The sequence below is a fragment of the Monodelphis domestica genome, chromosome 2 (genome assembly GCF_027887165.1).
Source record: "Monodelphis domestica isolate mMonDom1 chromosome 2, mMonDom1.pri, whole genome shotgun sequence".
Classification (NCBI taxonomy): Eukaryota; Metazoa; Chordata; class Mammalia; order Didelphimorphia; family Didelphidae; genus Monodelphis; species Monodelphis domestica.
The window spans coordinates 478,071,755-478,085,980 of record NC_077228.1 but is presented as its reverse complement, the minus strand read 5'-3'; the positions used below and the strand labels follow the sequence as shown (position 1 = coordinate 478,085,980).

The window sequence follows — 14,226 nt, the reverse complement described above, 5'->3', positions numbered from 1 at the left end:
TCATATAATTGTGTCTAAGGTAAGAGTGGAACTCAGGTCTTCCTAACTCTTTTCCATTGCTCTTATCCATTCATCCAACTAACTATCTTTTAGAGAATAATAAAAAATTAATAAAATAATACCTTTTTTTAAAAAGTGGGGTGCTAATATACCCACCACAATAAGAATAAATAATATTTACATTCAGTTCATATTTATTCACATTACAAGAGCTTTTAAAAGAATGAATGAATATTTTACATATATGTCTGTTGATGTCAGTTTTTGCTAGTGGTAGTGAAAAAGTCGAACCCTTTCTCTTTGATTTCTCCCCTCAATGGTTGTTGTGAGAAATGGCTTTAAGCACATCTGGTTGTTTGAGAGACACTGCTATTTCTAAGTTTCTTGGGTTCAGGATCTTTTTCTCTATTTAGGTTGCTTCTGGTGGAGGTAAGAGTAAGAATTTCCAGTATTTCTGAAGAATGTTAGTAATAACCACATAAACCCATCTCAAGCAGATTCAGAAACATACTTAAAAATGGAGAGATATAATCACCCTTTGAATGTATTAAGTACAGAGATATTGAAGAATTTTTAGGAAAATATAGATATGATATGAAAATATGAGGTAACTCTTAAGAGACTGAAAGAAACTATTTGGGGAGGATAATAACACAGAATTATACAAATTTAAAGCAAGAAAGGGTCTTACAAATTAGTCATTTAGTTCAGTTGCCTTACTAAATAGCGAAACTGGAGCACATAGATGTTAAATAACTTAATAGAAATCATATAGCTAATTATTAGAACCTTGGTCCAGTAATCTCTTCACCACACCATGCTGTAGAGTTTGGGAAGTTTCCTAATGTAGTATACTGATTTTTAATGAATTTAAAGGATCTTTTATAAACTTGGTGGAAATATATACTTCTGGGATAAATGTTCTTGAGTTACTTTTGTCTTACATAAGAGGATTTTCTTTACAGTTCTTTTGTGAAGATGTTTCCTATTAAAATATAACTATTCCCAAATCTATTTTCCTATACTAATAACATTTTTGTTCCTTTTGTTTTTTATGGAAAGAAGTGATACTCCTTCAGAAACACAGCAACCTGTAAGCAGTGAAAACATAGAGCAGGCTTCATCTTCAGAAAAAGAGTCTGCAAATGGCACACAGAATCCTGTACCAACCAAGCAAGAAAAAAATGAGGTAACATCCAGGTTGCATGATGTCATTTAATTAAGAACTAGGACTTGCCAATTTGGAATTTAGTGATATTTTTCTGATGATCCTTTGGGGAAGCAGATTTAGTATTTTCTTGTGAATGGCTTTCTCCCCCTTCTTCAAGGAATATAGGGAATTAAAAAAAATTATCATTAATGATTCAGCAATGTGGATTAGTCAGTGTGTAATGAATTATAATTTCTATTAGGTCTATGTATCTCCAATCAAAGAATCATAGAAAATGGATCAAAAGTAAATATGGATTTTCAGTCATATCTAGTTGGTTTTAATGAGAAAGCTATTACTTACACTATTAATATAGAACTATATTTCAGTTTGGTCTTTAAATGTTTTTTTAAGGGTTGCTAGGTTATTCTTTCTTGACTAATATTATAATCTTGAAGGAAAACTATATAGTTTTTGAAGTGGGATTTAAATTTTATTTTATATCGAGCCACTGAAAATTGGTGATGCAAATTAGAATCATTGAGTTGAAACATTTTATGGTGTCAGTGTAGACCAATGATACTCTTGTGTTACATTTGCTCTCTCCCATAAATATTTCTCTTATGAGCTGGAGGAAGAAACCATTTCATATACTATTAATAATGGGAAATTGTTGGAAATAAACATTTCATCATTTACCTAACTCATTCCATATGGCTTTTCTCAGTAGAAAATGTTTAATTCTGGTGGTGAATAATTAACTCAGCTGTAGTACTTACTTTAACAAGTCAACAATTATATCATGGTATTTTTTCCTATGGCCTTTTGAGAATGCTATTTGAAGATAGTCTGTTTCTGTCTCTCATTGTGTTTGTGTCTTTTTCTTTCTCCCTATTAAAAAAAAGGCACACATATGTACATATACATATAGATGTTCTCTTAAAAAATCAACCTTATCCAGCTCTAGAACTAGTCATTTTGTTCTAAGATGCCTTCAGTTCATCTGATACATAGGAATCATCCAAGAGTAGAATAAACTCATTATGACCCTGGCCCAGAACCCATTTTGGTAATAGAACATTTTGTTGCCAACAATAGAATCTAATAAATATAGATTCTGTGCCTTCCTTCTAGATGCTATATGGTTTCTTTTCGCACCTAAAAGGAGTATTTGAGACTCCTGTGTTGATTGAAATAGTCTCTTTTTTTTCCATTTTTAAAGGTCATTTGGAAACATACTAAATTACTTCTTAGGAGTAAATTTTTGTTTGGTTTCCTGTCTGGAGCACCAATGACTAAATTAAACATTTTGGACAAGACTTTTGAAACATTTTGCGGAATAGTAATGTCCTTTGTATAAAAAATTAATCTTGTAGACTATGATAAGAGATAAGCTTTTAATTGCCTTTCTTAGCAGCACTGGTAGATTTGTTTTTAACTATCTGGATTTTTTTTTTTAGGTCTCCCTTGTGTGACCACAAATTTGTTGGGGGGGTTTTAAGTGCTTGGTTGGGGTTAGAGTATAGTCTGTGAATCAGGGAATAGATCAGAGTTTACTGACCTACTTGAATATTGAGCTATGCTCTTGGTCTTACTAGTATGCTGATATTTTGCATAGAAGAGTATAATTAATATTTAATATTTTTCACAATTTAAAAAGTGAAATCAGTTAATTTAATTGGTAATAAATTTATTGTAATATTTCTTACAATAAAGTTATTACTGTTTTCTTAAGTATCTATCATAGTCTTTTAAAATGTAATAATTTTAATATAATCTGATTTTTTTAAGCTTCGTGATTCAACAGAACAATTTCAAGAATATTATAGGCAGAGATTACGCTATCAGCAACATTTAGAACAAAAGGAACAGCAGCGACAAATTTACCAGCAAATGCTTCTTGAAGGAGGTGTAAATCAAGAGGATGGTTCTGACCAGCAACAGAATCTTACGGAACAGTTCCTTAATAGGTTGGTTTTTTGGACATATCTTTCCATCTTTAAGAGTCACTTGAGTTTTCACAAAATAAAAGCACATAATGACTATTTTCTTTTAGTATAGCTAAAATTTTTGAGTTTTTCATATCATGGTTCCAAAGATTTCTTTATTGTCTGAAAGATATTTATGTTACAGATTTTGCTCACCCTCACCAAACTCCCATTCCTTTTGTGTCTTCATCCAGACATGCTTTTTTCTTATTGTGAATACTGTTAGGGACTCAGGATTGTGCCATTCAAAATCACATTGTTTCATCAGAGATATTAGGTTCTAGCTCCTGATACTCTCCCATGAAACAGTATCAGCATCTGAGGACAGTGATGACAAAGCTCTGAAAGATGTTAGATGTTATATATATGCTTATGCTATAGTTATTAGTGCTTCCCCCTCCTCCATTTGCACTGTATTTATTAATCTGTGTTCATGTTCTGCCCCAATTTCCAGTAGAATATAAGTTTTTTGAAAGTCTTACTTTTTTTGCCTTTGTATTAATGCCTAGTATAGTGCTTTGAAAACATAGTAGGTAATTTATTAAGTGACTTATAAAACTTCAATTCATTAAATTCTGTAACTTCTCTTGTAGCATAATCTAGTTTAAGGCTATCAGGAAATATATTCGGCATTGCTTACATCTACAACTATGGCAAGAAGTAATTAAAACATTTCTATCCTTAGAATAACTAAATTTATACATTAGATTGGCTGTATTTCTTTTTAATTTATCCCCACTAATTTAATCTTTTCTTTTATAACAAATTTTCTAATTCTTTAACAATTTTGTTTGTTGTTGTCTAGACCTTCTATAGGTCTTTTTATGTCTTAAAAAGGATGCAGTTGTTTTATTAAAAGGCCTGGGTAGAGTTTAGTTTAATACAGGAGTTCTTTTAAAACTTTTTTTCATAAAACCATATTTTGCCATATTTATTTCCTTTGTAATCCTTTATGTTTTATTTTATGCATTAAAAACATTATTCTAAGCAGGAGTCCATAGGCTTTGCCAGACTTCCAAAAAGGTCCATGATACAAAAAAGGTAAGAACCTCTTGGTTTAGTGGAAGATTTGTTTCTTGGTTCCTGCCATTCCATTGTGCCAACTCCAGTATGGTCTCCAGGTTCCCTCAGGAAAAAGAAAAATGCTGGGTCTTCTGCCTTGTTGTCTTTGCTTAGGAAGAAGAAAAATACCATTCCATCACAAAATGCCTTCCTTCCAGGGTAGAGGACAAAGAATATTCCCTCAGCTTTCTAGCCTGACCTCTTGCCACAGGGGAAGAGAAGTAACACCTTTTAGTAACACATTTCTTCTGCTCCAATCACTTGTTGCCCAAGACCCTAAAGAACTCCATCCTGAGGCCAAACTGATATGTATAATGAAAACCTACTGTAACTTGTTCCTCAAAGATTACTGGTCTTACCATTCTCATCCCAATGATTTTGAACTTTTGACTATTATTACTCAAACCCCTTTCTCTACACTCCAACTGACTTATCCCTTATTCTTATTCCCTTTAGACCAACACACCAATGTTTCATTCTAAAGCCACCTACTCCTTCTACTATGTTCTCTGTTCCATTCTTATTCTATAGCTAACAAACATGTTTTCACTTTAAATCTTTTCTTTTCCCTTGCCTTTAGTCTTCTGGCTCTCATTGAGACTTGACTCTTTCCTTATGATACAGCTCTTCTGGCCTCAGTTTCCTTCACTGGCTGTCCTTTCACTTATTTCTCCCAATTCACTGGAATATGTTTGCTCCTCATTGCCATTTCCAACTTCTTTCTCTTCCTCTATCACCAGTAACCTTTTCTTTTGAGGTTCATGCTATTAATTTCTACCATCTAGTAAAAATCCTGAAAGGTGTTGTCCACAGACCCCCATGGTTACTTCCTATTCTTTACTCAATAAGTTTGATACCTGGCTTCCAATTTTTATCTCCTCCCCAACTCCTGCCCTCATACTAGGAGACTTCAATATACATATCAATATTCCCTCAAACACCCTACCATTAATTTCCTCAATTTACTCATTTCCTATAAGCTATAATTCCACCCCACTTCAGCTCTACATGGTCATATTCTTGATCTTGCCTTTACCCACATATGTTCCACTTTCATTCATGAACTCTGAAATTCCATTATTTGATCACAATCGGTTGGTTTCTACGTCTCTCTTTGCCCTGCAACCTCAAACTATAATCTTTGTCCTTCTTATAATCTCTTAATCCCTCAACTCTTCAATGTTGTTCTTAACCATTACTCTTGAACTAGTTATATGCTCCTTCCTTCCCTATTTTGACCTTTTGGTGAACCATTTCAACTCTATACTATTCTCTATCTTTGAGTCTCTTGACTCCTTATGAACTTACCTTGCCAAGCCTTAGGCTTGGGTCATCCCTATACATCTACTATTGTTGTTCCTACATGTGTATTGCTGAATGAAGCTGAAGAAAATCATGCAATTCTGCTCATTGGGTCCATTGACAAATTTATATTACGTGATTTGAACTGGGCTTTCACTATGGCAAGATGGTTCTTATACATTTTCCTTATTAACTCACGAGCTCATTCTCCAAAGCAACTATTCAAAACCTTTTCATCCCTCCTAAAACATTCTGTGACTCCCCCCTTCCCACCCTCTCAGTTGAGAACTTTAGCTCATATTTTACTGAAAAAATTGAAGCCATTATTTGTCACCAGCTCCTTCTTCTTCCTTCCTCTTTATTTTGTCACTTTATCCTAATTACCCAGATGCCTCCTGCCATTTTCTCTGCCTTTGGCTTTAGTATCATATAATGAGGCAAACCCCCTACCTGCACAAATGATCCCATTCCCTCCTCTCTTCTCCAGTAGATTGTATCCCCATTCTCACACTTCAGTTTCCTTGGCTATTTCCTTCCTGTCTATAAACATGCTCATGACTCCCCCATCCTCAAAAAAACCCTTTCTTGATCTTTTTTTCTTCTAACTATCCCATATCTATCATCCCTTTGTGGCTAAACTCTGTGAGAAGGCCATCTGTAATAGGTTCCTCCCCTCTTTCTCTTATTACTATAGTATGACATCCACCCTTATCATTCAACCAACACTATTCTTTCCAACATTACAAATAATTTCTTAATTGCTAAATCTTATGGCTTTTTTTCAGACCTCATTCTTCGTGACCTTTTTGCATCCTTTGACCCTGTTGATCACCTTCTCTTTGATACTTCCTTTCTCTGCGTTTCTTTGACAAATCTATCTGACTAATTAGTCTACTTTGATTGATCTTTATCCAGGTCATGCCCGTCACCTATGGGTGCCCCTTAGAGGTCTGTCTCCGGGCCCTTCTCTCCTTCCATAATACATAATAGTTCATGTGGTGATATCATCAACTCCCATGGATTTAATTAACATATTCTATGCTGATAATTTTCAAATCTAATCTCTGTTGACCTCCAGTTTCACATCTCCAACTGCCTATTAGATATCTTGACTTGGAGGTCCCATAGTAATTTTAAATTCAGCATGCCCAAAATTAAATTCATCTTTCCTCCTAAGTCCTCTGCAACTAATTTCTCTTTTACTTTTGAGGACCACTCTCCAACTGCCCACCATGGGTCAGTCACTTAGATTTATGGCATAGACATCAACATTGATTCTTTTCTCTCATCGTCTCCCTTCCCATATCCAATCTAATTTCATGTTGGTTTTACTTTTATAAGGACTCTTAACATCCTCTTATTTCTAGAGGTTGCTGGGTGGTATATAGTAGAGAGCCCTCACCATGACTAGAGTGAGGAAGATTTGAGTTTAAATATGGCCAGAGATCCTTACTAGTTGTGTCATTCTGTGCTCATCAGCTTAATCTGTCTTCCTTGGTTTCCTCAGCTACAAAATGGGGGAATGAGAGTTGCTGGTTGACCACAAGTCAAGTTTCTCCCCACTCCATTCCATTCTCCACTCAGCTGTCAGAGTTATCTTCTTAAAAAGCACAGGTCTGACCATGTCATCCTACTTATTAATTAAATTCTAGAGACTCCCAATCCACCTCTAGGAATAAATGTAAAATCCTCTGGCATGCAAAGTTCTTCTTTCCTCTCCTCTAATCTTTTTAGTTTTATTATATTCTGCCTCCCCCATGTACTCTATCCAGTGATATGGACCTCCTTGTTATTCCTTGAACAAGATACTTCATCTCTTGACTCTTGGCATTTTCACTGACTATCTCTCTTTCTTGGAATGTTTTCCTTCTTCATTTGTCTCCCGAAGTCTTTCAAGTCCTAGTTAAAATACTACCTTCTATAGGAAGTCTTTATTAATCTTCCTTAATTTTAGTGTATTTCCTCTGGTGATTGTTTTCAGCTTTTAGATTTAAATTTAATCCCTTTTTTGGCCTATTTTTGGTCTAAGAAATATGCTTTTATTAACCAGTATGCAAATCACCTAAAGAAAAATTCAATTTAAAAGCACTTATATATGTAATCATTGTTATATATATGTAGACATTGTGCTATGTCTAAGTTTTTTTTTTAAACCCTTACCTTCTGTCTTAGAATATTGATTCTAAGGCAGAAGAGTGGAAAGGGCTAGTCAATAGGGGTTGAGTTACTTGCCCAGGGTCACACAGCTAGGAAGAGTCTGAGGCCAGATTTGAACCTAGGACCTCCCATCTCTAGACCTGGTTCTCAATCCTTGCTACCACCTAGTTGCCACTCACCCCCACCCTCCACCCCCGTGTCTAAGTTTTAAGAGATGACTTTCCATTTGTAAAATCTGATGACTTCTTCCTACTTTCTTATCCTCTTGACCTCTGTAACTTCTAATGCTACCTTCTCCTTCTTTTGGAGTTTCCTCCCTTAACTTTCATGGCATTGCCCTTTTCCTGATTTTCCTCTTCCCTTCTTTGGTATTCCATCTCAAGTCTTCTTTGGTAGATCATCATCATTCTTTTTTCACTTTTTGACTTCAGGGGTCCCCTGAACTTTTGTCCTGTGACATCCTTCTCCATTGCCTCTTGGTGATCTCATCAACTCCCATGGGTTTAATTATCACTCCTATGCAGATGACTTCCTAGTCTATATATCCAGACCTCATTACTTTTCTGTGTTAGTGAATCACCAGTTGCTATTGGAACATTTGGATCACCTGTATATCACAAACTTGGTATACCCAAAATGGGGCACATTCTTTTTACCCAAAGTTCTTTATTTCTGTTGAAGGTACTACTTTGAGAGAAAGAGAGAGGAAACATGTAAAAAAGAGTGAAAGCTTGATAGAACAAGATGGGGAAATATGATATTACCTCAAAGGTACAAGAAGAATAGTAACTCGATACAGAGGCTTTATATTGATGTATGACCCTGGTCAAGGCATTTAACCCTGTTTGCCTAGCCTTTACCCTTCTGTCTTAAAATTGTTATTAGTAAATTTTAGTAAAGATTTAAAAAAGATTAAAAAAAGAAAAACACATGGATAAGAATCACATAGTGTAAGAAATAAAATTTTGGTATGCTATGGTAGAGATGATGAGATCATGGGTATATCAAAATATTAAAGAAGTGAACTTGTCTTAAAATGGCAAATATTACTGAGTGAGCATGTTATAGAACCAGGGTCTAGAAGTAGCAGTGAAAGATAAGATATTTGTTAATGACTCCTCAGTGGTTTGAGTTATAGAGGCACTTGACAGAAGAAGGAGTAGCATTGGAGAAAATGGTAGAGAAATGTAGTTTCTTTAAGAAAATGTCAGAGGAAATGATTTCTGGTCATGTGGATCCAATAAAATGTACCCTAAAAAAGAAATTATGTTCCATAAATAGAATGATTATAACTGAATCCACAAGACAGAAATCAAAAAGCCCATTAAAGTTGTAAATTCATACTGGAGAATACTGATCTTTAAAGTATGTACCCAGCACCCTTATCCTTAGGTTTGATGTTCCTATAAGGCACATAGACTGACCCATGGGCTTGTTCTTTGTGATCCACACAGGGGTCCTGATAACCCTTTGACTGCAGAAACTAATGACACACTTTATTCCATTGCATCAGCAACAGAATTTTACTCTGTCCAGCCATGTGAGGAGGAGGAGGAGAGAGAACTGGAAGGGGGAGATTTGGACTTCCCTTTGCCACCTTTCCTTCTAAGGTGGCTAGAGAACTTAACCTAAAGAGACTTTCCCTAGAATCTTCCCTGTCAGTATTATAAAAAGTAGCAGAAACTGACTCAGCCTAGCCAAGGAGGGAAAGGTAGAGAATCAGAGATAGAATTATAACCAGGGACCAGGGCAAGTGGCTATACTGAGCTAGAAAACCATGTGGATAGAATCCATCTGGATCCAGGACTATCTCCCCAGAGTCTACTTAGGGCAATGACCAGACCTGTTTAAAGCAAATTCCTCAATGTGAGAGGAGACTGAGACAGCTTTGCAGTTTAGTACCTATTTTGTACCAGTCTCTGGAATACAAAAAAAGGTTATGAGATGGTCCCTGCCCTCAAGGGGCTGACAATCTAGTAGGGAAGATAAGCAAGTATATATGTATAAACAAGCCATATACACAGGATAAATAGGGGAAAAAAAACCTAAAAGAAAGAAGGTATTAGAATGATATGGGAAAGGCTTCTACTAGAAGATTGGATTTTAGTTGGGTCTTAAAGAAGACAGAGAGCCAATAGTTAGAGATGAGGGAGAGCATTCCAGGCATGAGGGATAGCCAGAGAAAATATCTGGAATTGAGAGATAGTGTGTCTTGCTGGTAGAATAGCCAGGAGGCCACCAGGCCACAATTCACTGAATTGAAGAGTATATAGCAAGGAGCAAAGTACAGAAGGACTGGAAATGTAGGAGGCTGGGTTATTAAGGCTTTGGATGCCAGCAGTATTGAATTTGATCTAGGGGTGTTAGGGAGCCAAAGAAGGAAAGGGAATTTGTTGAGTAGAAGTATGACATGATCAGACCTGTTCTTTAGGAAAATCACTTTAGTGGCTTGATTGGATTGGGGAGAGTTTTGAGGCATCCAGTTTGAGATATTTGAAAGATAATTAGAGACACAGGATTGGACATTAACATATAGGTTAGAGCAAAATTGGTAGATTTGAATCATTAGTATAGAGGTGGTACTTAAACCATGAAAGCTAATAAGGTCACTAAGTGAAGTAGTATAGAGGGAGTAGAGAACAGGGCCTAGGACCAAACCCTTAGAATCACCTCTCATTAGAGGGAGTGATCTGGGTGAGGGTGAAGCAAAGGAGATTGAGAAAGAGCTGTCCTATAGGGAGGAGGAGAACTAGGAGAGAATGGTGTACCAAAAGCCTAGAGAGGTGATCAGCAGTGGGAGAGGCTACAGAGAAGGAGTGAGAAAAGCCTATTATATATACTTGGCAGTAAAGATCATTGCTAACTTTGGAGAGAAGTTTCAGGCAAATGATGAAGCCAGAAGTCCAAATTTAAGGGTTTAAGAAGAAAGTGGGACAAATAAGGTAAAGGCATCTCTTATAGAGAGCCTATTCAAGGACTTTAGCCACACAGGGCAGAAGAGATATAGAATGATAGCAGGGAGGGAGGGAAGGAAGGAGGAAGGGAGGGAAGGAGAGAGAGAGAGGAAGAAGAGAAGAGAAGAGAAGAGAAGAGAAGAGAAGAGAAGAGAAGAGAAGAGAAGAGAAGAGAAGAGAAGAGAAGAGAAGAGAAGAGGGGAGAGGAGAGGAGAGGAGAGGAGAGGAGAGGAGAGGAGAGGAGAGGAGAGGAGAGGAGAGAGAGAGAGAAATGTGTGTGTGCCTGTTCCTAAATCCACCCAAGATTTCAAGGATAAAATTAAAAAAGTTAAAAACCTAGAGCACAAGCAGATAAATTAACAAAGAGAATACTGTTAGGAGGATAAGTATTTTTTAAAAATCCCTTACCTTCCATCTTAGATTCAATATTCTATTGGTTCTAAGGCAGAAGAGTGATAAGAGGGTTAAGTGACTTGCCCAGAGTCACACAGCTAGGAAGTGACTGAGACCAATTGGAACCCAGGACCTTCTGTCTCTAGACCTGGCTCTCAATCCACTGAGCCACATAGCTGCCTCCAAAAAGGATAAGTATTAAAATTGTAAAGAGGTTTAAAAGTTTTTCTATACATTACAAGATGAAAGAAATTGAAAAATTGAACTGTTGAACCTTGTGCAATCCTATTAGAGCATAGAATAATAAGATGTTCTAGAAAGATCCAAAAATAAAATGTTAGAAGAAAATAACTATGAAAACTTAAGGTCTTCACAACAAAAATAATTAGCAAAGAAGAAAATTTGAATACATGGTGACAAAAAGTGAAAGAATAAGATTTGCAAGCATAATGAGTGGCAAAATTGATGCAATCTTCAAAATGATGAGTTTTCTGATGATGGCGTTTTCTGGAAGCATGATCATGGTGTAATCCAGTCTATGGAGTACAGCTGGTGGGAAAAAAGCCAACAGTTCAAACTTTGAAAAATATTTTGCTCTGAAGAAGTATTTTTGTATAAACTGAAATGAAAACCATCATTTCAGTGAAGTTTCTTTCACCTCTCTCTCTCAGATTTACTCCAGATAACTCTCTGGACTTTTCTACCATGCTTTAGACAGTTTTGCATCCTAGAAACCACCTTGGAAAATACTTCCTCTTTTTGGGCTTCCTCTTTTGATTGGTAAATTCCTTCTTTTTAAGAAGGCTCCATTTCTGACTCTGGACTTCATTATTCTCATGCCTCTCCCCTTCTTCCCTCTCTCTTCAGTAATATTTTTCAATTCCTTTTATAGTTGCCTTTCCCCATTAGAATATAAGCTTCTTCAGAGCAGAGACTACCTTTTCCCATGTATTTTTATTTTCAAGGTATAATATAGTGCTTGACATGTAAGCAGCAATTAATAAGTGCTTATTGTTGACCACTAGTCAAAAATTTAACAGTATTAAAAAAAAAGATGTGATAAAGATGAGTGGAGTTTGTTTATACTAGAGCAGAATACCAGTGCACAGAATAATTGGAATAGGCAGAGAAGAAGAACTAGCAGAGAAGTAAGGCTAAACTTTATGGGGATTTAAGTAAGGGGAAGAGAAATCTAAGAAAAGGGAATTTTCACCTGAGTTGTTGGTGATTTTAGTTAATGCAGTTTAGGTGAACAGAAGGTTGGGGTAGTTAAATGGAGGGATTTACTAGCCATAACATATAGAACAAGGCAGAAAAGAAATGAGACACGAAAAATCCACTAATTAGATAATTTTCTACATTAAGCAAAACTTTAGTATGTTAGATTTTTGTTTTCTTTTTTTTTTAAACCCTTACCTTCCGTCTTGGAGTTAATACTGTGTATTGGCTCCAAGGCAGAAGAGTGGTAAGGGCTAGGCAATGGGGGTCAAGTGACTTGCCCAGGGTCACACAGCTGGGAAGTGTCTGAATCCAGATTTGAACCTAGGACCTCCCATCTCTAGGCCTGGCTCTCAATCCACTGAGCTACCCAGCTGCCCCCTGTTTTCTTTTTTTAGGAACCACACTGTCTTTGACTTATTTAACTTGTGAGTTATTATGTTGGATCCCTTGCTTCTGTGACTTATGCTTAATTACTGTAGTCATGACCTGGTTTATAGCTGTGTAATTCATTTTTTGTCCCTCTAGTGTTCTTCTCCCTGTTGAATTAACTGTTTTTGATAAATGATTTTTTTGTCTTGCCAAGGTTACTTTGAAGTCAGTTTCATCATTTTAGACATAGCAATACCACTGAATTTAATGATTCATAAACTTAATAATTTCATAATTTAACAATTTTACTATTTGTCAAAATAATGCTGGCCCAAGTATTGTGGGATCTATGATAGTCCCTATTAGGTTAGCATTACCTCTTAATGGTTCCTCTCATATACAGTATAAAATTATATTCTTACTTAAAGTTTAGAGCATAACAGGTGATTTGAATATATGTAGAAATTCAACTGATCCTATTTAATGTATTGGTTATTATTAACAGTTTTGTATTTTTCTAGAATTTTGCAAACATAATAGTTGATTTGTTCCACAATCTTTTCTTCTGGATAACATACCCTTATTTATTAGATTAGTATTTCATTGGAGTTGTTCTGTCATTGAGGTGAGTATTCCTTATAATGGATAGATCATGTTCATGCCTACTCCTGTCATGCTTTCTTTATTTATGTTCTTCCATAAATTCTTCAACTGGGGTAGCAGATTTAACACTTTGTTTATTATTCAGATTTCTCAACCTCTGATTTTCCCATTTTACTACCTTCCTTGATTGGAAGCCTTTAGTTGCTGTGTAGCAACTTAGCTGCTTTATTTTTCTTTATTTTTTTTAAAGAAAATTTTGTTATTCTTTTTGTTTATGACTGCTACTTCCCAATGGCTTCCTCTCTCACATCCAAGAGATCACTACCTTGTAATAAGTATCGTACTTATCACTTTGTAAACTATTCTAATTTTTTTTTAGTTTATAAAACATTATTTTATTTGGTCATTTTTATACATTATTCATTGGAAACAGATCATTTTCTCCCCCCACCACCCCCCACCCCTTCCCTAGCCGACGCACAATTCATCTGGATATCACATGTGTCCTTGCTCTGAACCCATTTCCTTGTTGGTATTTGCATTAGGGCGATCATTTAGCGATCTCTCCTCGATCATGTCCCCTCAACCTCTGTAGTCAAGCAGTTGCTTTTCCTCCGTGTTTTTACTCCCTCGGTTTGTCCTCTGCTTGAGGATAGTTTTTTTTTCTCTGTGTACAATGCTCTCTCTCCTGGTTCTGCTCCTCTCACTCTGCATCACTTCCTGGAGGTTGTTCCAGTCTCCATGGAATTCCTCCACTTTATTATTCCTTTTAGCACAATAGTATTCCATCACCAACATATACCACAATTTGTTTAGCCATTCCCCAATTGGAAGGCATCCCCTCATTTTCCAATTTTTGGCTACCACAAAGAGTGCATCTATGAATATTCTTGTACAAGTTTTTTCCCTTATTATCTCTTTGGGGTATAAACTCAGCAGTGCTATGGCTGGATCAAAGGGCAGACAGTCTTTTATCTCCCTTTGGGCATAGTTCCAAATTGCCCTCCAGAATGGTTGGATCAGTTCA

At 36.0% G+C, this 14,226-nt stretch overlaps 1 protein-coding gene across 2 annotated transcripts in view; it reads left to right on the top strand.

The window, feature by feature from the left end:
* The window catches only part of WDR47 (WD repeat domain 47), a 75,679-nt gene that overhangs the window by 36,878 nt on the left and 24,575 nt on the right, over positions 1-14,226 (top strand). The window contains exons 6-7 of one of the 2 annotated variants that reach the window (XM_001381894.4): positions 1,063-1,189; positions 2,942-3,120. In XM_001381894.4, coding sequence (XP_001381931.1) covers positions 1,063-1,189; positions 2,942-3,120 — 306 coding nt within the window. The remainder of the gene's footprint in view (positions 1-1,062; positions 1,190-2,941; positions 3,121-14,226) is intronic. The other variant, XM_007485083.3, reaches the window with a different exon arrangement.